The 25,864-nt window shown below is 42.3% G+C and overlaps 1 protein-coding gene across 4 annotated transcripts in view; it reads right to left on the minus strand.

The window, feature by feature from the left end:
* LOC118791910 (1-phosphatidylinositol 4,5-bisphosphate phosphodiesterase beta-4-like) overlaps positions 1 to 25,864 on the minus strand; it is a 90,781-nt gene that overhangs the window by 20,974 nt on the left and 43,943 nt on the right. For all 4 annotated transcript variants that reach the window (XM_036549424.1, XM_036549426.1, XM_036549423.1 and 1 more), the window contains exons 5-23: positions 24,510 to 24,590; positions 23,939 to 23,998; positions 20,586 to 20,729; positions 18,549 to 18,628; positions 18,333 to 18,386; positions 17,370 to 17,451; positions 17,046 to 17,146; positions 16,442 to 16,499; positions 15,639 to 15,747; positions 14,253 to 14,463; positions 12,968 to 13,061; positions 12,469 to 12,548; positions 12,076 to 12,160; positions 11,890 to 11,980; positions 11,543 to 11,638; positions 9,712 to 9,809; positions 9,375 to 9,467; positions 2,799 to 2,943; positions 562 to 646 (exon numbers count right to left, since the gene is read on the minus strand). In XM_036549424.1, the coding sequence (XP_036405317.1) occupies positions 562 to 646; positions 2,799 to 2,943; positions 9,375 to 9,467; positions 9,712 to 9,809; positions 11,543 to 11,638; positions 11,890 to 11,980; positions 12,076 to 12,160; positions 12,469 to 12,548; positions 12,968 to 13,061; positions 14,253 to 14,463; positions 15,639 to 15,747; positions 16,442 to 16,499; positions 17,046 to 17,146; positions 17,370 to 17,451; positions 18,333 to 18,386; positions 18,549 to 18,628; positions 20,586 to 20,729; positions 23,939 to 23,998; positions 24,510 to 24,590 (1,847 nt within the window). The remainder of the gene's footprint in view (positions 1 to 561; positions 647 to 2,798; positions 2,944 to 9,374; positions 9,468 to 9,711; positions 9,810 to 11,542; positions 11,639 to 11,889; positions 11,981 to 12,075; positions 12,161 to 12,468; positions 12,549 to 12,967; positions 13,062 to 14,252; positions 14,464 to 15,638; positions 15,748 to 16,441; positions 16,500 to 17,045; positions 17,147 to 17,369; positions 17,452 to 18,332; positions 18,387 to 18,548; positions 18,629 to 20,585; positions 20,730 to 23,938; positions 23,999 to 24,509; positions 24,591 to 25,864) is intronic.

Here is a 25,864-nt window from a genome sequence, read left to right on the forward strand (position 1 = left end):
ACTAAGGCTGCGAAAGGCCTTGTTTTACAACCCGAAAGCACATTTGCTAATCCAAATGGGAGAGCGTCCTTTCGGTTGTTCAATATTACCAGAAAACAAGCGACAAAAAAAGTCTTGAGCTTCACACCAGTATTGTGGGCCATGTAGCCCTCAAGCTTCACTAACACTGAAATGCACCTTGTTTTATCCCTCACTGTGCATTTGAGAGAGGAATTTTTTTTATAGTTAAGTGTTATGTTCTTTGTTTTATTCTACCATGTTGTGATGATCATTGCTTAAGCATAACAGCTAGACACTACGTTTTTATTGCGATGGTTTATATTTTGGTGCCTATTTAGTGTAATTCTGGCAGTAATGTACCTCTATTCTTGTTGTATTTGCTCCTTTTATATGTATTCAAATGCATCATATATCATTATCATCACCAGCTTTTTAAATCAGTCCAGCTAAGAGCTTCTGCCAAATAAAAGAATAAATGAAAATATCCTAAATGTACATGTGAAAATGTCCCGACTGGTTGTCTTCAGTACATTTTAGCGCATCACTCATCAAAAAGGATACTTTACAAACTCTATAGCGTTGGTCTTCAGGTACCCCAATCCCACAGACTCATTAAAGGATGACATATTGTGGTGGATATTCCGCTCTAAAAACAACAAATCAGACACAAAGAGATTCCAGTAGAACACTTAAGTACACAAGTGCAAACACCACCTCACAGTTCTTACTGCGGCTTCTGTTGATGCAAGTAAACTGTATCTGTGTGAGCAGATGTAAATTACTGGTGTGACACCTAAATGATCTTACTACCCCCTGGATGCAATCAATGCCACAAACCCATCTTCAGATACAGTACTATTCTATCAGACAATGACAAACCTTTCCACATTAATACTGCTGTATGACAACAAAGTGAATTTTTCCCTCAAGATGGGTTTAGCAGATGTGACTCAATACAGGGGTCACTTTATTGTAATACGGTTTGGATTAACCTGGGAACTGTGTCTCTGTGTGGTATAAATGATAAAAGACGTCACCCCTTTCATCAAACACATATTGCTGGAAACAAGAATGCATCCTGGCGGTAAGACAACACAGTTTTGTAAAGTGCACTACAGACTACATTGAAGGATGGGTTGTATTCATAAAGCAATGGCCACAACTTCAAGCCCATGGTAGCACAAGAACTAAATTGAGCCCAAGGCTGACATAAATTACATAAACGGATATGACGACTCAGTAAATGCTAAATGTCAGAAGCTAAGCATGAGACGAAATATAATGATATTGAACTGAATTTCTGATTTCAAAATCAGAACGTGTAACACTGATAGTCTATGAAATCAACAAAGACATCTCAATAGCCAGCTTGTTCACTGGCTCTCTAGTGAATCCAGCAGAATCATTTTAATAATGTTCGGAAAGTTACTGCTACTAGCGTAGCATGCTAGGTACTACTTTTACGGGCTGTTTGGCGTAGTCAATACACCTTGTTAATTTCAGTTTCTCCTCTTACTTCATTCACACCAGCTAAATAGAGTCAATAGGTCAATTATGGATCCGTATTACAAAACATATGGCACTCAAACCCATGGTACATGATGAATATTGGCACAGAAGGAAGGAAAGAGAACTTCAATCATATTCCATTTTTGTTTTCTTATCATAATCATAAGATTATTGAAATAATTTTTTCTCGTTAACAACATTTTTGAAAACATACTTTATCGTGAGCTGAATGTATCGTCTCATGCCTAGCATATACTGCACTTAATTTACTTGTTCCTGCTTGTTTTCTTGCTTTTAATCAAATGATTCCTTACTTTCAAAAGTTTTCATTTGCAAATGTTGTGTGTCGTGCCTCTTGAATACATCCCAGCATAAGAGAATCAGGACCAATTACAAACTACTCTTAAGAAGAAGAAAAAAAGATAACAAAAATGTGATCATATTTGTTCCTCTTACTTAAAGGCCTTCTTTGATAAAAATAAACATGTATTGGCAATCTGGCCCAGTTAAGCAGAGAATCAATTATGCTAATAAGAAACTACTGAAAACATACCCCCTTTACTTTCTGACATGCAGGAGGTACTGTGACTGTGCAGTCAACTAGCCACACACGGCCTTCACCAGCATAGTTTCAATAGGTGACTTAACAGGCTACAGTGTATATCATATAAAACATATGATATAGACAGTACATTTGTGCCCATGTTTATATATGTACATATGTATTTGTACATATCGGTATACTGGTGCTTAGACAGAGACAGATGACAAACTGGGAAAAAGATGGACAAATAAAGCACATATGTAAATACAAACAAGGGTGAAGAGAGATGACTAATCAGAAGAAGATGGAGCGAAAGAGAGAATGGATGAGTCACCGAGAGATAAAAAGAGAAAAGGGGAGAAAAATACAAGAGAGAGATGGAAATAAATGAAGACTGACATGTGATACAGAGAGAGAGAGAGACAAAGAGGGAGAGAAATATATACACACACACATATATACACATATATAGAGAGGGCTTCAGAGGGTGAGTGGGGTCTGTTAGGGGAGATACTGGTGCGCTCTGTATGCTGATGAAGTTATAGCATACTCTCCTGCGCTGTACTGCCTCCGTGTGAATCATTCCACAGTCTACACAGTAACAGTGTGTCTAAAGCAAAAATTAAAGAGACGCTCAGATTAAGGGCCGTCCTCCGACGTGCATCGGGGGTTTTTGCATTGCTGTCTGCATGGCTGATGGGTGGGTCACTCTCTCTCTCTCTCTCTCTCCCTTCACGACACTTGCCTTCGGCTACGTCGAAGCTCTGGAACTTGACGGGCTGGGCGTAGTTGACCATGGCGGAGAGGTACGGGTGGATGTTGGTGGTGGCCCCCACGTATTTGTAGGAGGCGATCAGAGCCTGCTCGTCGTCCTCAGTCGTTTCCCCACCCTTCGAAAAACACAGATTTGACAACATATTGGCCTGTGTTTGCTGTCCTTGACAAACATTTGTTAAAGAAGGGATCTTGGGCAGCAATGTGGCGTAGTGGTAAAGAGCAGGACTCGTAACTGAAAGGTTGCTCCTGAAGAATAATGGTGATTACTTAGTGATTACAGTATAATGGTAATTGTGTTTATGTAGCTTTTAGGGTGATCACACAATCAGGTTATGTGACACAACCCAGGTTACCAATGTGATGCTGCTACATTGAACTAATCATGCACACATGCATGCTGTGATCGTGTGTATGTGGTGCAGGCCAACTAACTGAGAGGCCCACGATTTCATACACTCACGTAGTTGTTCTCAGTTCAATCCCTTCATGTTTAACCACTTAAGGGTGCTGAGAAAGTTCACAACCGTAATACCTCATACCTTGGGCTCTGCGCATGACCTTCTCATATTTTATGCCTGTCCTGGGTGATGTAGGTGCATACCATTCAGTTGAACCCCACAAACTACTCTCCCATGCCTCCCCTGTCATTGTTTGTGACAGAGAGGAGTCAGGTCAGTGTGTGCTCACTATCAATCCAAGGACACCCTTTAAAGCAATGTTTTTCCAATTATGCTCCAGACTCCAGACCACGGCAAGGCTGAGCAAAATCAGATATCCTACAAGGCTTACGTAAACAGTTCTAACTATTTAGGTTGCCCTCAAGAGGAGACGGGATAGGAACGGGACCACGAGAGGGTTGAGGAGTGTGTAAGATGTGAGACTGTGAGCGCAAGACTTTGTGAGTGTAACATCTGAAACTCTGCTGAGCCGACTATCGCCTGTGAAGCCTTGCTGTATCGAAGACCATCAACTATTTTCTCTCTCCTTCAACTGAGGTCCAGACTAAAGTTCTTTGTGTTAACAGTTTTAATAGGTAGCTTGCAAGAACATTAATACTGAAGGAATTTCACCTAATTCCAACAACTTGGTGCCGTGACTCAGACCCAAAAGGAAAAGGAGAGATCCTGCCAAAGTGAAAAGAAGTCACCTGCACGCCTTCAACATCTGTTGACCTTCTCTGAGAATTGGTGAGCCTCTTTCTTTACCTTTCCGGATCAAAAGAACTGAGACTTTTGTGAAGTGATTCTTTTGACAGAAGCTAAAAGTGAGAAAAAGAACTGCAAAAATATGTACCTACAATGATAAAGTTGTAAGTTAAAATGAACTGTGACAGAATAATCATTGTATGATTGACGTGTACAAGTAGTCGAAAAACTACAAACTGTGTGGTGTGGGCAATGTTGTGTTCATCTTGTTGACATTGTGTGAATTTCTTGGGTTGAGGTGTTTGGATAAAGAGCTCTATCTAAACATCCGACTAAGCTAAGCTCTCCGGGAGGGGGAGAGTCTTGTTAAAACATTTGGGTTTCCTAGTAAGAGAACTAGTGCTGGTGTGATAACAGTTTGAGGTTTATGACTATGGCTGGTCTTGAGGGAAACTCTGAAGCTGTTGCTGATAAAGCAGGGCAGATTCCAACTACTGAGAGAGGTGGAAGAGCTGCGCCTGATGTTGATTTTGACACTATGGTAGCAACGAGTACTGCGTATCTGCGCTCTGCTTTTAAGCTTGAACAGGTAGAGAAAGAGATTGAGCAAAAGTATGGGATCAAACCTTATCATTGTGGTTTGTGGCCAGTTGATGATATAAAAAAGGCTTGGGGAAAGTCACAACGGGTGCCTGAAAGGGAGAGAGTGCCGTTAACTCTGGTGGTGTTGGGCCAACTGCGAAAAAATAATGAAAAATGGTTAAAATCTGAGTTTGAGAGGCAATTGAGTCATGAGAAAGAGAATGTCAGGGCATTGGCTGAGGAGATGAGAGATAACAAAGCCAAATGCAAGAGGCTAGGAGAGGAGCTGACAGAGCTCAGATACAGACTGAAGGAAGACAGGAAGGACCAGGGGCCCCACTCAAGGGGCGGAGCAACAATTGAACAGGGTATTCAAGTCCATCCCACCGCTCCTCCCTATACTCTCTATCCGTATAAGGAAATGGAGGAAGCAGCCCAGTATGAGAGACTGCAAACATTCAGAGAAACGGCAATGGGCGCCCCTTGTGACGATGACCAGGAAAGTGCTACCACAGATGACTCTGATGCAGACAGTGAAGTGTGCCGGAGGCCAATGGTACAGAAAAGGCAGAAGGAACAGACTGTATATGGTTATAAGGCGAGTAAGCCAGAAGAAATTGACAAGTGGTCCAAAGGCCTGCAGCATCCACACAAGGCAGGAATGGACACGTGGGCAACAATCGAACGTTTGCGCCAAATCTATCATCTGCATCCTTATGATGGCATCCAGTTACTGTCCACGGTGCTCAACACTTCTGAAGCAAACAGAATTAACAGAGAAGTTGAAACGGCACTAGGCAAAGACAAACAGGATTTGAACAACGCCTGGGAAGCAATTCGCTCATGGATTCAACGAGCTACCAGAGCATCAGCAGACTGGGGAAAGGTTTCCGCCTGCGTACAGAGGACAGGAGAAGCTGTTGACGACTACACAGACAAATTCACCAAGCTGTTCCTGAGACATTCCGGACTGGAGTACATCACTGAACATAACATTGAAGCAAGTCATAACGGCCCACTTAAGACGACATACATGCGGGGCCTGTTGCCTGATGTGCGGAAGGCGGTCAAACTCAGCACGCCTGGCTGGGAAGACTCCCGCACATCATTCGAGCAGTTAATCGCAGCAGCGAGAAGAGTGGAAACAAACATTGAACGTAAGGTTCGTAATGAGGCTGCACAGAAGCAAAAGACTGAATTCAAAAGGTGTAAGAACGGCAGAAAAGGAGCTTGCAGAAAGTGTGGAAAACACGGACACTGGGCTAAAGACTGCCGTACGGAAATCCGGAGAAACGACAACAGCTGTAGGCGTAATGGCGCTGCGAAGACATTGGTGAAGGACATAATCCCTCCATGGGGATTGCCAGACCAGATAGACTCAGACCACGTAACATACTTCACAGTTCGAACAGCTGCCCAGCAGGTGGCGGAGGTGTGGAAACAGCCGCCTGATGGGGGACACTCTTTAGTGCCTGGCCAACGGGACATGATTGACAAGCCCCAAAGGCTAGCATCAGAGGCGAAGTGGGAGGGACCCTATCAGGTGCTACTGAATACAGACGCTGCAGTCAAGTTACAGGGAAAGCAGAAGTGGATTCATGCGAGCCACTGCAAATTAGTCGAGCCCCCAGAGCAGTAGGGAGAGCTAATGGCAGCACCATGGGGAGAGTCAGAGGGTAGAACTGGAGGCCGTAGGTTCCAGGGGTTACCCAAAGATGAAGAAACATGAAATAACGTGTTCCACGTCGTTTCATGGCAACACTCCTCATTGTGTTACGATCCTGCCAAGGGCCAGACGGGGGAGACTAATGATACAAATTGAGCGGCATTAACAATCAATCAAAGGGGAAAAGGAATAATTAATGTTGAAAGCGTCATTACCACTGTGATGCGGTGTTCGTTTTTGTGTGTGTGTGTGTGTGTGTGTGTGTGTTTTTCAGATCCAGTGTGTCCTGAGCTTCTGGAGGTTACAGGAGCTGGCCAGGGTCAACCTGCGGGTCGAGTGAGCCTCCTCCTGAGCGGCAACATCACCTCCTCTGTTGGAAGCGCAAGCGTCTCATTTGTCATCGCAAGCGCCTGAGAGACAACAACGGAACCCCTGGAAACATCGTTCGAGCTCATCTGTGAACTGACCAAACAGCACATTTAACATTCTGTGCAATGATGTCCATGATGAATATGTGGTCTGTTTGATGTTTTTGATGTTCTTGAGAGTTCAAGCACATTATGACAGCCACCATGATGCACATAGGGACAACCCATTTCACTTTTCTAGCTATGGCACACAAATACGCTAGGAAAAAAAGTCAAGACTCATGTTGGGTGTGTGAGTTGTTGCCAACTTCTTCTAACACATATCCATATGTGTACACACATACCAGATGTGTCTGTCAATGTCACCACTTATGTGCAAGACATTTACGACCAAGTGGCCCACTTGAAAGCATCCCAGGAGTGGAGCTGGGGATCTTGGTTAGGATCTTGGGCAGGAGCTCTGTAACCCCATATTATTTAAATTGTGATGCCTGTTATTGTCCTTATTCCAGGCATATATATAATCTTCAAGGTTGTAGTCTGCTTAGTCTATAGAGTCGCAACACCAGCACGTGTCACTCCGTAACAGCGGACATGACTGAGACTTCATTTCCATACTAACGCTGGTATGCAAGAAGCCTATGCTCTCGCGAGCATAAGATATTGCTTGCTCATGTATATTCACATATGTATCTATTCCTATCACACATAATCACTCATTTCTTTTTGTGATCATTGATGAGATTTGGAATGATCATACGGGGGACTGAAGAATAATGTTGATTATTTAGTGATTACAGTATAATGGTAATCATGTTTATGTATCTTTTAGGGTGTTCACATAATCAGGTTATGTGACACAATCCAGGTTACCAATGTGATGCTGCTATATTGAACTAATCATGCACACATGCACATTGTGATCGTGTTGTTATGACCCTAAGTCATAAGAGTGTTTTGTGTGTGTGTTTTTTTCCTTGTGTGCTTCTGGGGCTGGGGCGTAACAGTGTGTATGTGGTGCAGGCCAATTAACTGGGAGGCCCACGATTTCATACACTCACGTAGTTGTTCTCAGTTCAATCCCTTCATGTTTAACCACTTAAGGGTGCTGAGAAAGTTCACAACCGTAATACCTCATTCCTTGGGCTCTGCGCACGTCATTGTTTGTGACAGAGAGGAGTCGGGTCAGTGTGTGCTCACTATCAATCCAAGGACACCCTTTGAAGCAACGTTTTTCCAGTTATGCTCCAGACTCCAGACCACGGCAAGGCTGAGCAAAATCAGATATCCTACAAGGCTTACGTAAACAGTTCTAACTATTTAGGTTGCCCTCAAGAGGAGACGGGATAGGAACGGGACCACGAGAGGGTTGAGGAGTGTGTAAGATGTGAGACTGTGAGCGCAAGACTTTGTGAGTGTAACATCTGAAACTCTGCTGAGCCGACCATCGCCTGTGAAGCCTTGCTGTATCGAAGACCATCAATAAACAGTCTTTTCTCTCTCCTTCAACTGGGGACCAGACTAAAGTTCTTTGTGTTAACAGTTTTAATAGGTAGCTTGCAAGTACATTAATACCGAATTTCAACACTTGTTTGATTCCCCTTTGGGGCACTGCTGCTGTACCCTTGGGCAAGGGTATATAGCTGGATATTTAACCTTACCTTAACCTACTACGTAAGTCGCTCTGGATAAGAGTGTCTGCTAAAACAGCAATATGTAATGTAATCTGCCAGGTTTCACAAAAGACAATTCCTGCAATGTATTCCAAACAAGCAGTACCACCTTGAGCTCTTTATAGATCAATTCTAAGATATTTATGTAGCTAGCCACTAAGCTCATTCTATCATATCAGTTGTGTACTGCACAACTACAACACATGTATTAGCATATAAGCAGGACTGACGACTGTTGTCGTGACCTGAATGCCGCAGGACTATCACCTGTGACTGTCACTCCCACCTGTAACCAGTCTGTGTGTGAATTTGACTGCAGAGCACAAAGTGCTTTATCTGGGTACTGTATGAACAAGAGCTTAATGAACCTTACATAACACACTGAAAAAAATTCTATTGTGCATTCATCATGACAGGAGCAAACCCCTTAATGCGCAGTGCAAAATGCGTCCCTCGGCTTCAAAGCTTTCTGAAAGAGACACTTAAAATGTAATCATTATGCAGACTGAAGTCTATGGGGAAAACTGGGGGGTTTATATTCAGATCTGCTTGGTAAAAAGTAAATGTCTGGTGAATCTTTAATAAGATTACAAACAAAAGTGTTTTCAAGGTTATTTTAAACAATGTTGAAGTCCGGATAGACGCTGCATGCATAAGACAGAAGTACAAATGCGTGGACCACTATTAGGTACGGTGTGTGCTATGAGGTAATGTTGCTTCTAAGCCTCAGGACATACATGTCAAAAACCTGAATATCTAAGTATCATATTATAACAATTCAAAGTTACTCTGGACATGAACTATAATCGAATGTAATAATGTAATGTTAAAAACAGTTACAGTTGTGTGCCTGTATCTGAGTGTGATGCCTCTACAGCAATGATTCGGTTGCAGTTTTGTAACCGTGCCCTTGTTCTCACCGTTCTTGGCACAGTAAGTCGCTTTAGATAAGAGCATCGGCCAAATCAATAAATGATCATCTAGAGAAGGTTAACAAACACTGAGATAAATAAATTATAATGATCAAGAGGAGGTTAACACAGGGATAAATAAATGATACCGATCACAACGAGGATAAGGTGAGGATATGTTCCAGTGAGGTGAGGCTACCTTCTTGTTGTCCTGGTCAGAGGATTCAGATACATCAGTGATGTCGGTAGCTTCTGTGGCCTCTGATATCTCTGTCACCTCGTCTTCAGTAACCTTCCAAATAACAATACAAAATAAGGAGGCACAAATTAGCAAGTTATATGCATTTTATTTCTTTCTTCAGAAAAACTCTGAAACATCAAAACCACTGTTTTAAAACCACAACCTATTCATTCAAATGTTCTGGTAGACCACAGTTTGTTTTTTTTTTACTTTCACTGACTTTAAGCATGTGCAAAAACACTGCACCTCCTGTTAGAATGGTGAAGTCAGTGGACGGCTGCAAGTGGATCCTCACCTTTTTCACGCTGTTCATGTGGGCCTCTTTCTCACTCAGTTCGTCCCCAGACAGATTATTGCCGGTCTTCAGCTCGGGATTGACGTCTTTAACATCAGCTGCAGAGGGCACAGTGGTGCAGAGATCAGAGAGAACACCGCAATCCCCAATCCTAAACCACCCTATCCCAATCCCAAACCACCCTATCCCAATCCCAAACCACCCTATCCCAAACCAAGGATAGTGGTGGATTCTGTGACCTAGTGTCTGTGAGGTGTGGTCTTGTGCTGACAAGTCAAGTTAGCACAAGTTAACTTGTGGTAGGGCTTGAATAGTGTTACACTCACTCTCTGGTCTGGGAATGTTGTTAGGTGGGTCTGACATTATTGCTCATTTAACTTTAATGTTTAACTCATTTAAATGGACACAATTCTGTTCCACTGTGCTGGAAGTTGCTCTGGATAAGAGTGTCTGTTAAATGAATGTAATGTAATGTATTGTCATGTAATGTAACACTCTCCGTCTGAGCCAGACACATGGAGTAGAGTATGATTTACACATTCATTTATTTGAATTGTGTACACAGAATCATTTAATGTCCTAAAACATTTCCAAGTTAATGCCCTAGCAATTACTGTTCCAAACACCCTCTTCATTTGTTTTATCCAAGTAAACACACTGTTAGTACATGTAGGCCAACTTTTGTCATAACCTCATTTATAGGTAATTTGAGGTTCGTTACTGCACATCTTGTTGCAGAAACAATTTTATCTGAAAAGGTCTTGTTTGTTTTTTTTGGTTTTATTGTGAATTCTGTAAAGGTCATGCTAGGTGTAAATAACATGATGTATTTGAATTACTTCCCTTGAATGCACATCTGCCTAATAACTCCAAAGCTCTCCATCATCACCTTGGAATTACTGCCTAATTAAAAGCATGGCTACAGGATTCCACCATGTTTTGAGAAAGAACAAATCTGACACACAGGGAGAGAACTGTGTTTTAAAACAAATTTCCTGGACAGTAAAAAGCTTTACTAGCGCCGTGCAAAGACTCATCACTTCATGAAGTGGTCATGTTAACAGTGAGGAATTTGACAGAGTGAGTTTTCTAAAAGGAAAAAGAATATTCCACACCTAAGTATGATTATTATTGTAGTTGTGCTACCATGTTTCTGTATGAGCGCTTGTCAGTGCCAAGGGAAAATTGCCTCAGTAAATATCCAGCTGTATAAATGGATAACATTGTAAAGAACTGTAACCTATGTAAGTCGCTTTGGATAAAAGCGTCTGCTAAATGAATAAATGTAAATGTAAATGTAAGGGAAAGAAAGGGGCACTGGCTGGATTAACTAGCATTCCAAGGCTGATATGCTGCCACCTACTGACCGTAAAGCAGGATGGCCTCAGTGCTGTCACCCATTATTCAAAATAGTGCCCAGCAATAGGAAGGGTTTGTGTGTGAGGCGGCATGAAAAACAACACAATATTATAACCAATTTTCACTCTTTGTTCACTAACTGTACATGCACTTGGCTTCCCTTGGCCTCCCATAGTTTCTAGGCTGTCTAGTCAGTTTGCACAAGTTAATGTGCGGTAGGACTTGAATAGTGTTACGCTCACACTCACTGGTCCGGGAGTGTGGTTAGCCTGACAGTGGCCTGACACTGTTGCTCATTCAACTCGAATGGATACATTTCTGTTCTTTTGTGCTCGAAATCATTCTGGATAACAGTGTCTGCTGAATGAATGTAATGTAAAAATGTATTGTAATGTAAATTGGAAAACAGGCTACGAATCACTGTGTGGAAATTTTAAAATAGCAAACAGAATTCCAAATTCCAATATCTCACCATTCTCCATCTCCTCTTCATTCTCATCCTCCAGGATATTTGCCGGGGTGCTGGTTTCACCTGCTTCCATGTGCTTTTTAAACAACTCCAGCTGCTCTGTAAAAAAGGAAGACGCAAGGTAAACTCAGTGGTTTTACTCGTCCAATGTCTCAGAATCAATATGCAAGCTCTTAATGTGTTACACCTCTGTTTTCTAAGATATAACTACGTATATTTGTGGAACACACACTGAAAAGAAAAGTAGTGACTCTTTAATTAAAACGCTGTATCTACCACAAAATACATGCAACATAATAAGAGATATGTGCTTTTTTAAAAGCCTGCTTTAATGAAAAGAGAGAACTTACTCTGCTCCACTTCAGGTTTTAACCTTTTGTTTTTGATAAGGATTTTTCTTTTGAGGTCATTGGGAGAAGGCAACGGACGTCCGGGTTCGATCTGTGACGGGATTCAAACGTAGCTTTATTAGCGCCTGGCTGCTAACAGCATAATCATATTAAATTCAACTGAAAACAAGAACAAAAATCACTTACAGGGAAGGGCTCCAGCGGCTGCTTCAGTAACAGATCTCCGAAAATCTCCTCGCAGTACCGTGCCATTTTATACTGCTGTGGCTTACTGTGGGAAATGGGAAATACACATGCATCTCACTGGTATCTGTAGATATCCACACTCCACCAGCTCCATATACCTCACTGCTGGTTGTAGACATAAATATTACACCAGCTCCACACTCCTCACTGCTATCCATTCAATTTGGGATCAATCCCATTTGAATTCAATCAATTCAGAAAAGGAACTGAAATTTAATTAATTAATTAATTAATTGGGGGGGGGGGGGGGGGGGATCACACAAAAAATGGTGACTGCTTCTGAGATCACGACTTTGTGAAATGCACATTAAGGCATGTTATGCACTCACTCACCTGCAGTGGTTTTCAAAGGACAGAATCACTGGGTATTCAGAGGTCACAAAAGCGGTTTCTTTAATGGCTTGGATTACATCCTAAAACAACAAGCATGTTATTTCATAATCTGTAACCCAAAATATGATGCTCCTACGGTGTAACCATGATTACTGTCTTATCAGGCAGAATCTGGGTTATGTTCACACGGTCTGACACCCTGTTATCCTTGTGTGGTACAGTCTGAATGTCCTTTTATTTCATTGAACATTACAACAAACATTAACTACTCCTTCATGGTATTTGCATTTAATCGCATGCAACATTAAATAAGGGTCAGATAACCTCTCCACAGAAAAGCTAATAAACCCAGGATCCCATTACAAATGAGTGTATAGTATAAGCCTTTTACAGCCTTTTACAGATCATGTTCTGTTCTGGTATCAGAGGCAGGTCCTCTAAATGAAATAATCAGATGTAACTGGTTATGTATGCGCGTTGGGTGGGGGAGTTCAGTCACCTTGAACAGGATGTCGGTGCACATAGCCTTTCCATGGGTTATAATGGGCTCCTGATCCTCTCCTTTCCCATCCCAACAGTCCAGCTCCACACATCTGAAAACGCACACGCACGCACGCACGCACACACACACACACACACATGCACGCACAGGCACACACGCACAGGCACACACACACACGCACAGGCACACACACACACGCACAGGCACACACACGCACAGGCACACACACACACGCACAGGCACACACGCACACACAGGCACACACGCACACACAGGCACACACACACACAGGCACACACACACACGCACACACACGCACAGGCACACACACGCACAGGCACACACACGCACAGGCACACACACACGCACGCACAGGCACAAACGCACAGGCACAAACGCACAGGCACACACACGCACAGGCACACACACACACGCACAGGCACAAACGCACAGGCACACACACGCACAGGCACACACACGCACAGGCACACACACGCACAGGCACACACACGCACAGGCACACACATACGCACAGGCACACACATACGCACAGGCACACACACGCACAGGCACACACATACGCACAGGCACACACACGCACAGGCACACACACACGCACAGGCACACACACACGCACAGGCACACGCACGTACACACGGATAATGGTGACGTGAATACATCACACAATGGTTTTAAATTGCTTCTGCTAGCTCTGTTATTACTTTCCATGTCGCATGCAGGATCCATTAACGGCACACTATCCATTTATACAGCAGGTTATTTACTGAAGCAGTTCCAGCTCTGCCCTATGACAGTCACTCTACACCACTGTTAGCCCTGCTCGGCACTGTAATATTCTCCCTACGCTACAGTCACCCATACCCTGCACAACAGTAATTACTGTTATACACTACAGTAATCCCTGCTCTAAAGTATAGTAATCTCTATGGTGATCTCTCCCCTAAACTACAGTAATCCCTGCTCTAAAGTATAGTAATCTATACAGTAATCTCTGCCTTTAAGTAATCTCTACAGAAAACCCTTCTCTCAAATACAGTAATATCTACAGTAATCCCTGCTCTAAAGTATAGTAATCTCTATGGTAATCTCTCCTCTGAACTACAGTAATCCCTGCTCTAAAGTATAGTAATCTCTATGGTAATGTCTCCTCTGAACTACAGTAATCCCTGCTCTAAAGTATAGTAATCTCTATGGTAATTACTCTACAGTAACTACAACTAAAGCACAGTAATCAAAGCCCTGCAGTGCTGCCCGGCTGTACCTGCACCCAGACAGAAGGACCTGCCGGTACATCTCCACCGAGGACTTCCCCCCGAACTGCCTGCCCGTCAGGTAGGTGTTGTGGGAGGAGCTGATGAAGTAGTGGGCCAGAGGCTGGTCCATCTCCTGGTAGAGCTCCAGACGGTCCAGGAAGACCGGCGCATTCTCGTCCGACATCAGGTACCGGCAGAAGCCATCACTGGACATCCGGCCTGTGCAGACGGGTGTTAATTAGGCAGAACCCTGGTCAAGATGAGTGTTCACAGTGGCTAAGACTTTCATGAAGATGGTCGCAGGGCCCCAACCTCCCCCCTCGGAGTTTGGGAGCATTTCCATGCTCCTTTCGGAATTTAAACGATTTAATAAGTTGGATGTCGCTTTACGTGCAATTAACTTAAAGGATTTTTAAGTCACTTACAACTATCCATTACTAATATCCATAGCGTTTGTCGGTTGGCTCTGTTGGCTTGCTGTGTACATGTAAATGTGTTTTTTTTTGGTCCCAGATGTTAAAGAGCATGTCTTCAGGAATTTTCTGCTTAAATTCAATTTTAAGGTTACAGTACCCTATCACTGGCTGGCACAATTGCAACTGCATTATGTCACCACCAGGGGGTAGTGGGTAGATGTGGTTTTTTTTATTAACTGAAAAAAAGTCCTAGACTATAAGCCTGCAATGTTGTGTTTTTGCAATAATACCACTGTGATTTAATGCTGTTGTCGTAATGAGGACCTCTTGTGGAAGAAACAATCTGATTCATTGTTAAAAGCAAATTAGTGTCAGTAACCACAACTCAGTGAACAAGCCAATCATTTGACAAGTCTCTTCTCAAACAGTGCCCTGTATTCTACACACTGATTGGAAAGTGAAGCCTACATATCTCACATTTGATGGAGTAACTGTACATGAAAGAAATGTATGATAGTGTGCTCCTTGATGAGGGACAGAGAGTAATATGCCTTCCACACCAGCAGCCAAAATTTCATGAGGGTTTAGTGTCTTCAATAAAGCCCCTGCTGTCAAACTTTCCTCTCTCCCTGAAACGCAATCGCACAGCTTGGGTTGGGTTTGTATTATAGCATCAGTTCGTGAAACGATGCACCCCAAAGGGACATGTGCTGGGCCTACTGTGGTATGGACACGTGAAGATCACGGCTATCGTAAGCAAACTGCCACAGGAGAACTTTGCCTTGGGAGCCTTATAAGGGAGAGAAACGGATGAAAGCAAGAGACAGAGAGCATGGGGGAGATCGAACCAGAGAAAGAGAACGAGAGAGAGAGAGAGAGGGGGGGAGAGAGAGAGGGAGAGACAAAGAACATGAGAGAGAGAGTGAGAGACAGAGAGGGGGAAGGAACGTGTAACTGAGAACACTTCCTCCTGATTACCTTTCTTTTTCAACTCGTCATCTCGCTCGTACTTCTCTATGATCTGCATCGCCCGTTTGGGATCATAGAACGGAAATAAAATCTCATTCAGACGCGGGTCACGCTGATTCTGCCAAAGCGAAAAAATATGAATAAGAGATTTTTAAAAATACAGTAAACATGTCTTGAGATAATCAGGCGTATCATTGCTACTGTTTACACAATGAGGATTTTGTAGCAGTTTTGCACTGGTGCATTTAAAATTGGCACTATACACATAATAGGCTCTTTTATTTCTTTTTCTTTAGGAGAAAATGAATCCTCAAAAGGACAGTGAATCAGTTCACACAATCAATTAAGAAGTGTGGAATATTGTTAAAAAAAAACATACAACACGTATATCATTTCATAAGCCAAAAAGCAGTAAGAATAAGTAGCAAAACTCCTCAAAACACTGTGTAAACTATAAATCTATGGCCATAACACAAGGCTGTGAACATCTGTGGAGTGGAATTATTTCTTTCGGCAACATTTACTGTGTTCCGGTTCAGTGAGACTCAAAAAAGCAGATACTTATTCAGCCAGAGGAGGACCACATGGACAGGACAGACGTGAAGCCGGACAGAACAGGAAGCTGCGTTTCCCTCCACCCCCCCCCCCCACCCACCCCCACCCCTCCGGGTTGCCATGGTTACACAACGAGGCAGAGATGCTGGGGAGAGGGGAAGGTGTTTGGCGGCGGGTTCGAAGCATGACGCATGCAATGTGAAGAGATGGAGGGGCAAGCAGTCGCACAGTAAAGTTAATGAATGAAAAAAGCTTACTTCATTCAGAAAGCTGACTAATTGGTCTACGCTTAAATAATCAGTTTTGTCTCCATTGCTGAAAAGGAATTAATTAGAAAAAAAAAATCTGTTATACTTCTGAATAATGAAAAAGAAGAGATAAGTGTTCTTATGGATCAACTGCAACATATAGTTGAAGTTTTTAAAGTAAATCTTTATTTTTTTTATTACTATTAAACCATCACTTGTCAAACAGGTTGACTAAACTAGTTAGTTTAACAAACAGGTTAATATTCAAACTATTGAAGCAGGTTAGGTTTTTCAAGGAAGTTAGTATAGCAGATGCAGTCTGTCTCTGTCATGAGCAAAAAACACAAACTTCATCATTCCATTTCACCCCTACTATCAATCACTAATTGGACATCTCTCATCTAAAGGATGCAAATACATTCTGAAGTTGTCATGGCAACATTTCACTGACCATTCCCCTGAAAATCAGAGTTAACATTTTGGACATGCTTTCTTACTTTCAGAGTAAAGGACCTACGGTGTGTGGCCTCTCTAATCATGGGTGTGTGCCTCTGTATGAACACAAGTCCTCAGAGCGTCTACAGATCAATGTACTAGTGTCTGGCGAACTCACATCTTTTTGAACAGCTCCTCTATGTCGGTTCGAGGGCAGATCTTTTGGGTGAGGGCGTAGAACATGTCAAAGGTGAAGACGGAGTGCTCGATTTCATCGTTCTGCAACAAAGCGCCAAAGAAAAGCTTTATCCAATCCCAGCCCATCCAGTTCATATTCACACATTTAATTAAGCATGGGGCACTGGTTTAAAATACCTGAAATACTCACCTTTATGCTAATCTAAACCTTTAACAGAAAAAGAACTTGCAATACTCATATTTCCACCCGTCTGCACCTTCAGTTGAACACAGAGCCTCTCTGTAGAACACCTACAGCACTCACCTTTCCACTGGGCAGGCCCAAATCCTTCAGGGCCTGAAAGATCCCCTTCTCTGTTTTGCCGGAGGCAAACGTCCTTGTTATGCTATCGGAGGGCAGGGGGCAGAGAGTCCATGTTAGCACGGTTTATCAATAATTCCAATTTTATCTGATATTTCATTCTTAACAAAGGCAATGTCACAGAACACAGTTCAAAGAATAATGAGTGGATACACCTCAAACAGAAGAGCAGTGCAGGTTTAACAACAACAAAAACATTTCACAGACAATGACAATAGCTACTCTATTAGAAGCTTTCTTTCAGACAGAAACAACATACAGTTCTACATCATATAGTAAAGTATTATAGGAGGATTTTAAAAAAGCAAGTATAAAACCTCCTCTTATGTCACAGAGGAATAAAAGTGGAAATTTTCCCCTGGGCCGGTAATGGCAAGTGGAGATAAAATTTCAGAGAAAAATCCACTTTAATTGGGTAGATTGTAGAATTGGGCCAACCTGAAATGAAACACAACTGCAACAGATGCACACTATTTATGGTATTATCAGCTATTCAGAACTGACATAGAGGAGAGCAGTTTATTTCTGTAATACTGCAGATTCTGACTTCTGACTTCTGCGTTGTTTGAAAACAACTGGGAGTTTGGCCACTTAGATGTCATACAGTGGTTGTGCTTACTGGACAGCTAGGCAGGGTATGCAGTATGTAAGTACAATTCTATTTGTCTTTTCCCTACGTAAGCGAATTTTCATTTGCTCAGTCCTTCAGTACTACTACTCAGTGAAGAGTTTTGACTGTTACTCTTGTGTGGTAAACCATTGTCTCTGACTTGTACTGTATATTGTACGTAAATATTGGACTCCGCCTCACCTGAAATCTACATTTTAATCCGAACACACAAACCATGTTGCAAGAAGGATGACAAACATTTATTTATAAATAGATACCATACTGAGCCTCCTTACCTTCGTACTGGGATTTTTCCATTCACGTTGGTCAAAGATGACAACCTCATCCAGCTAAACAGAAAAAAAAGAGAAACAAGAGCTGAAGGTACAGATCGTTCCATTTACAAGAAAGATGCACAAGGCCCGCAGGCTACACTGAATTGCTTTCAGGATCTACCAACTGCTGCAACTTCCTGTTTCTCTGCGTTTTGTCTGGGAGGTCCTGCTACTCACTGTTTTTTCAGGCAGGTCATGGGACACACGTTGTTTGCCTTGAAGTTGTGAATCACCGACCTCAGGCCCTCCACCCATTGCTGCAAGCAAACAAGAGGTTCGAACAGCGTTAGGCCACACAAACTGAGAGGAACTCTCAAAGCAAGCCCTCCTAAAATCAGTATGCACCCAGGGCAGGGAAGGAACCGCGGCAGCCCGCGCCAATATCTGACGCCCGTATTCTCCCAGAACCCGGATTATTCATTATTAGCCTTGTTTTTGCTTTATTCTATAATTCACCGCAGGTTCTTGTGGATGAGGAGCGAGGATATGAAAGGCTTTATTTGCCTTTTAAGACCTGCTCTTTGAGACGTCTGCGGATGGTGAGTGGCGTGTGGAGCCCGGGCTCAGAGGCTTGCTAATGCGTCTGATCCTGCTGTCAGCACGTACTCGTCTCGCAAGGGCTCTGGCCGAGCTACAGAGACAGTTTCCGCGACTGTCTTTATTCTTGAATATAACTGGCGTCTTAACTACTCCATGGAAATAGACAGGGACCGCATCAATTTAATAACAGCGACGACCCGCAGACGTCATAAATGGAAGCTGATTACTGTGGGGCGATCGCCATTATTGCAATTTATTTTGTGCTAAAGGTTATCACGTGTGCCTGAGGATGTAGCATTGCAGTAAGCTCTCCAGACGTCTAGAGCAGCAGTGAGCATACATCTAAATTAAGAAATGATAGATTCTGCATTATTACTAAAGCATTATTCCTTTAAATTACATCTAAGAGGTGGATTTGTTCTTGATAATTAAGGCCAGGATTCATTATCTTTAAATGTCCACAAACATTGAATACGCAATCCTGAAAAAATCCAGCTTATTGATCTTCCACTCGTGTTTGAGTTGATGGGTGGGGAAATAACAGGCAGGAAAGTCCCTGCAGGCTTATTACCAGACCAACCCACAGGAGTCTTTACTGGGCTTCTGTGTAATAACAGAACAGGACCATTTTACATTATAGAAGCACAGTCAATGTCATCAAACTGAAGAAAAATAAACCATGAATCCTTGCAAGCCTTAGAATACTGAAAAAAGGGAATAAGAGCAAGTCTCTGAATTAGCCCAGAATCACTTTCCAGATGGGCTTCATTAGAGTGTTTGTGGGCATGTTTTGATATATCATTCTGTCATTTCTGAATTGGGAGCATTCAGTAGCACAACGAACACCACTACACTGATACTTCAGTCACTAACAGTCCTAATGCCACTGCAACGAAACCACTGCCTAATGTCAGAGCATTTCATATCCACTAGGGGGCAGCAGATCCTAACATACAAGCGCACCTTCCCGCTCGCCTAAAGATGGATCTCTCAGTCAGGCGTGTGCTCACAGGGATAAGGCCTTAGATATTTCTCCTTATTGTGCTTTAAAGACTGAGCCAATCAACTCCAATGTTTTAAGAGGCTATTTTTAAATGCAAATTCCAAGAGATACTCTGTCTCCCTCGGCAGCAAAAGGCCCCGCACGTAATTCATCTGAGAGGGGATAATAAAACACCACACAAACTGGCCGAACCTGTGCCAGCAGAGCAACTGTCTGGCTCTGTCAGTGGAACACTAACGCCCCCTGGGGGCTGAACGGAGCCCTGCTGAGCGAAAACACCGCATGGATTTCCTTTTCAGGAATTTGGCCTAACGTGCGGTTTGAGGGGAGAGAGAAGGTGAGGGTGAGAGAGAGAGAGAGAGAGAGAGAGAGAGAGAGAGAGAGAGAGAGAGAGACAGCGACAGAATAGAGACAGAGGGTCAAAGAGAGGTAGATAAACAGAGAAAGACAGAGGGGGACAGGAAAAGGAAAACAGAGAGAAGATTAAGAGAAAAAGAGAGGGGAGGTGGAAGGTAGGAGGTAGGGAGAGAGAAAAGGAATAAAATACAGAGAGATGGAAGGATTTTCCCAGCAGTCTCAGCGGGGGAGAGAGGGAGACAGCTGGCGGCAGCTGAAGAGAGGAGGCGTGTCACTTCCTGTTCCCGTCAGCGCTCTGGAAGCAGGGCGTGTACCTTGGCGGTGTCGGCGCTGTCGGCCACCATGTACATGAAGCTGAGGTTCACCAGGTCGGTGCCGCTGCACACGCAGATGATACGGCCCTCCAGGTCGCTCTCCGCCTTCCCAGCAGCCTCCAGGGACGACAGGATCTTTGGATCCTGGAGCGAAAGACATGGGGGCTCGGCTCAGAACCAGGAACAGCTGGAAACCAGTAACGCATCCAGCTTTTGTGATGTCATAAAGCATGGAGTGGCCATTTAGATAACCCTGATTGCAGTGAATTATTTTTAATTTGACAATATTAATATTGTTACAAATCGCTACCCTGGCTTGAAAACAAATGATACTAAACGGCTGTAAAGGGAATAGCTACCCAAACCTAATTGTGTACTGTGTTAGTGTGCGAGAAATAAAACGAACCCAAGTGTGGCCCGAAAGGCAGACCTCATAATCCAAGAGAGGCAAGGTGAATTAACCGCCTCTCCGACTCCTGGGATCTCCTCGCAGGCCAGCTGTTCTGTGGGCTCCACAGCCATCAGAACGCTCCAGAGGTGAGTTTGACGTTTAGTTTGGTTTATTTTAAAAACGTCACCACAGAGGCAATGGCCCAACTCGGTTTCAGGACACTGATGAGTGATGATGATTTCAAAATTCAGGCTTTGAGTCCAGGTGAATACAAACAGCTGTACAAAAAGTCAGTGCTTACAGTCATTCTGGGCCCCACACAAACACTATCTACCCGGTGTCCCGGTGAAAACCAAACAGTGCAAACTAATCAACTCGAAATCTTTCTAAGCCTCAATCAAATTCTGTCTACCCGTCTCAGGCAGAAAAGAGCACTGCCCCAAATCAAACAAAATAGCAGCTGAAGTCTATTACTTTCAGGTTCGCTGCCACCGTTTTTCTCTCCTTTTCTGCTCAGCAGTTCACCTTTACGTTTGCCTGGAAGGGAGGCTGCCTCTAGCTGCACGATTACGTCAGCAACAAGTGCCACTTCAAAGAAAAAAATGTGTACGCATGTGTGATGTGCTGTGACCCAATCATAACGATACTCATTGCCAAAAAAAATAAAAATAATATATATATATATATATATATATATATATATATATATATATATATATATATATATATATATAGTGCATCTCATATTTAACAGAGAAAAAAAACCTACTTGTATCTTTTAGGTTACCACTTATAATCATTAAGAGACAAGATATCAAAGCCAGTATATAAGGACACCAAAGTAAGTCGACCACGATATCAACACCAGTTGCCAACCATATCAAAGCCAGTCAGTAATGGTATTAAAGCCAGTAGGTAAGGATAGCAACACTAGAGACCAAGGATATCAATGCAAGTTGGTAAGGACATCAAAGCCAGTAGTGTTCCGCTACTGTTATGTTAGTGCTAGTATGCTAATACTCACCAGTCCTGCTAACGCTCACTGCTCTGGGAGTGTTTTTTGCCTGGTCGGACACTGTTGCTCATTCAGCTTGAATGGATACAGTTCTGTTCTTTTGTGCTGAAAGTCATTCTGGTTAAGAGCATCTGCTAAATGAATGTAATGTAATGTAATGTAATGTAATGTAATGTAATGCATGAATATTAAAGCCAGCAGCCAGGGATCACAGCCAGTACGCAAAGTAAAGGCATCAAAGACAGTAGAAAACCACCGCCAAGATTTACACTGTGCCTTTTTGGATAGATACTACTTGCATTATAAAACCAGTTGTAAACTCTGCTTTTACAGACCTTTACAGGAATTTAGAAAATGACTGGATATACTTTCAGGAAAGCTAAGAGCTTTTAGCCAGTGAGTTAAATGCATTTTACGGTAATGAGAAACTCATTTTTCCCACCATCAGAACTACATCGCAAGTCACCTAAATTTTTACGCTACTGTTAACAGCTACATTTACATTGTAAACAACTACTTTCAGAAACCGGCCATCATAATGTAACTAAAATGTAGCTTATGATCAATAATACATGAATACACAATTTTGTAAATAAAGAACAAAAAAAGAAAACTACAAGTGGGGCTTAATCTTTGCTACTAGCTCACATCTCCAGACTTGAGGCTGAGAGAGGCCATTTGTCTGCGCATCATAAAAGGAGCTATTCATGTATCGTGACTGTTTGTTGTTTGCAGAGAATCACCATGGAGTGCAGTGCAATTGCCAAAGAGCAGTGAATGTGAGCTTTGATCTCAGTTCCTGGGATGGACAGTGTAACGTCTTCAGTATGTCTGCACATTTTTTAACAGGCTGCCCATCGTTTCTCTGCATTCCTCTGCTCATTTCAGAGGGTGAGGCCACGCTTCTGTTAGGGACAAGGGGTGTGAATTTCTCTGCTGATAAAGCATTTTCAAACCTGACTGACATTTCCTCGCCAAATACAATCAACCGCTTTTTTATAACAGCATTTCATTGCATGTCTCTGGTTCATTAGCCTTGGGTGATGGAAAGAAGTTATCTCCTCCAAGCAGAAATTTGAGACTTCTGCTTTGATCTGTCAGTTCTTATTGAGAATTTTTTTTGAACATCGGGATAAATTTGATTTGCTTGCCTTACTAAACAGTATTGTTGATTATAGGAGTTCATACGCAGTTAGCTATGTAGCTACAGCGTGTGTACTGTAGAACTATGAAAGACCATGAGTCAATATCATGATTCTTGTCCTTAAATTTTCATACCTAATTCAAGCACAAATTAATATTCTCTCATTTCTTCTGCATCTTTTTTTTTATCTTAATTCCAATTTTGATGGGACAACAGTTTGCTTCTGTTGGCAGCACAATTGCTTTGGGAAACTTAATGTTCAACAGCTGAAATTTTGGCCCAACAGCACCAGCATTCTGCCCAGTGCAGGGGGCTGTTTGCAGAGCTAATCCTATTCAGGGCAAGGTGTGCCTGCTTAGGATGGAGAGGAACCTGAGGACACGACACAAAAGTTTATGCATCTGTCACAGAACATACCGGAGCCAAATGTAACGATGTTCACCTGCTGCTCTCTTTACAAAGCTATTTCTGACAGGGCTTCATCAACTTGTTTCCATAGAGTCCAGCAGCCAAGTGACAGGGCGCCAGTGTAGCATAGTGGTAAGGAGCAGGACTTGTAACCGAAAGGTTACCAGTCAGATTCCCCGTTGGTGCACCTGCTGTTGTACGCTTGGACAAAGTACCTAACCCAGAATTGCCTCAGTAAACATCCAGCTGTATAAATGGACAGCATGTACATTTTGCAATCTAGGTAAATTGCTCTGGATAAGAATGTCTGCTAAATGCCAATCATGTATTGCAATGTAATGAGAATGGCTAGGCCGAGGATGGCGTCGGGTTTACAGGCATTTTGAGGTTCTTACCTTCGGCACTGCTCCGACCCGGATGCTGTTGATCAAAGAGCATTCTAGAACCTGGCCTTCCTGAAAGGAGACACATGAAACGGAGCATCTTAGACAACTTAGCACTCACTCGGTTTCCCAGCCAGTAAAAATAAAAGTGTTGCATTTCCAGCAATACCTGTGTTACGTCAGTAAAACAAGTATCATCGGCTGTATCATTGGCGGTATAACATTATTTTCAATGCTTAATTTCAGTGGCTGTTAAAAGCCATGATATTGAGTAAGAACAAAATGATACGGCTTTGTGCGTTTCCTTATTCTTGTTATCCATTCATCCACGGTTAAAAAGCTTGCTCAAGGTTGACAAGGTAGGCTCCCTAAGTGCTAAACTACACTGGCACGCTTCTTAATGTAAAACCCAACATCCCCTTTGGCTGGCAAACACTTTAAATATATGCACAGTCTTGGTCAACTTTCAAAACACATCTTAAAAAAACTATGGTTGTAATGTTGTGGAAGTGCCAGAATGAGTAATCTTTTAACCTTTGAAGAACACCTCAAAAAAAACCCACAGTTAAATGAGTGATCTTACCTTTCCTTCACTCTTCCATGTAAGAAAGAAGCCAAATTCATCCACTTTAAACAGACAGTTTGGTTCAAAAACAAAAGGATCCTGCAAACATAAAAGTTTATATTATAGATTATATATTACAGTCCATTTAAATTATAGATTATAACAAACGTCATACAGTAGAGTTCACAGATACAATAACACACATCAGTCATACATTATGTATATATATATATATATATATATATATATATATATATATATATATATATATATATATATATATATATATATATGTTTTATATATATATACAAATACATACATACAAATGACCTATAATCCAGTAAAACAAAATAGAATATCATTATATAGAATCGGCAACAGTAAAAACACTGACAGCACAAAAATGTGTGTTAAATAATAATGCAAATGAATATAATAAATTCAGCCTCTCGATTATAACCATCCGTGATTGCATACAGTCCTTCATTAAAATACTCTGACGGCGGAAGCATCTGACAAGTCTTGCAGTCAGGGGTGCAACAATGGCTTCGAAACACATAGAAAAAGGATGTTTCCCAAACTGAGATCTTCTTCTCATTATTTTTACTGTTAAAGTGGGGATATAATGGTCTACTATGCATGCACAGACAGGGATGTGTATAAATGAGTACTAGTGGCTCTGAAAGACACAAACCTACACATTCTAGATAGACGGGTGTAAAAGCAAACAATGCCCTGTTTAAATATCATGACCTCGTTTCAATGCAAACATTACCTGGGTGACAACTGCCTTGGTGACCAAAATAAAATGCTCCATGCATGTTTTTCTGACTGTCTGAGTGAGCAACCAGCTGAATTTAAACAAGAAATATCTAAAATATACGGAATAGATCTGGGATGCAATAAATTCAAAAGACGGCTTATCACTAATTACACTAATTATGGTATTATTAGTGGGGATTTTTTTGATCACATGCAGGCAGAAATTATTTGTAATGATACAGAATATACACCTCCACTGCAAGCAGGCAGCCAAATGCTATAAGTAGCTGACAGGACTTGAGGCCTGGCTAACTGCCAGGCAACACTGAGCCCTTCATTTCTTCCTATTCCACAGTTTTCCAGGAGTTTCTCTCATCCACCTTTTTTCTAGGGTCAACGAGTAATTAAATAGACAAGTCTTCCCTTATTTGGCTTGTTTTTTTGATTCCCTCAAGCGTACTGGGTCCGATTCTTCCCAACGATGCAGCTGTAAAAACTGCTATAAACAGTAAAACTCTCGATTGACTGACGGTTTGATAAAACACACCGAGCAGTATTATGGTCTGGCAGTAAGAGGAGAGAACGGCTGCACAACATATCAATACCAAAT

This window comes from Megalops cyprinoides, chromosome 17 (assembly GCF_013368585.1).
Source record: "Megalops cyprinoides isolate fMegCyp1 chromosome 17, fMegCyp1.pri, whole genome shotgun sequence".
Taxonomy (NCBI): domain Eukaryota; kingdom Metazoa; phylum Chordata; class Actinopteri; order Elopiformes; family Megalopidae; genus Megalops; species Megalops cyprinoides.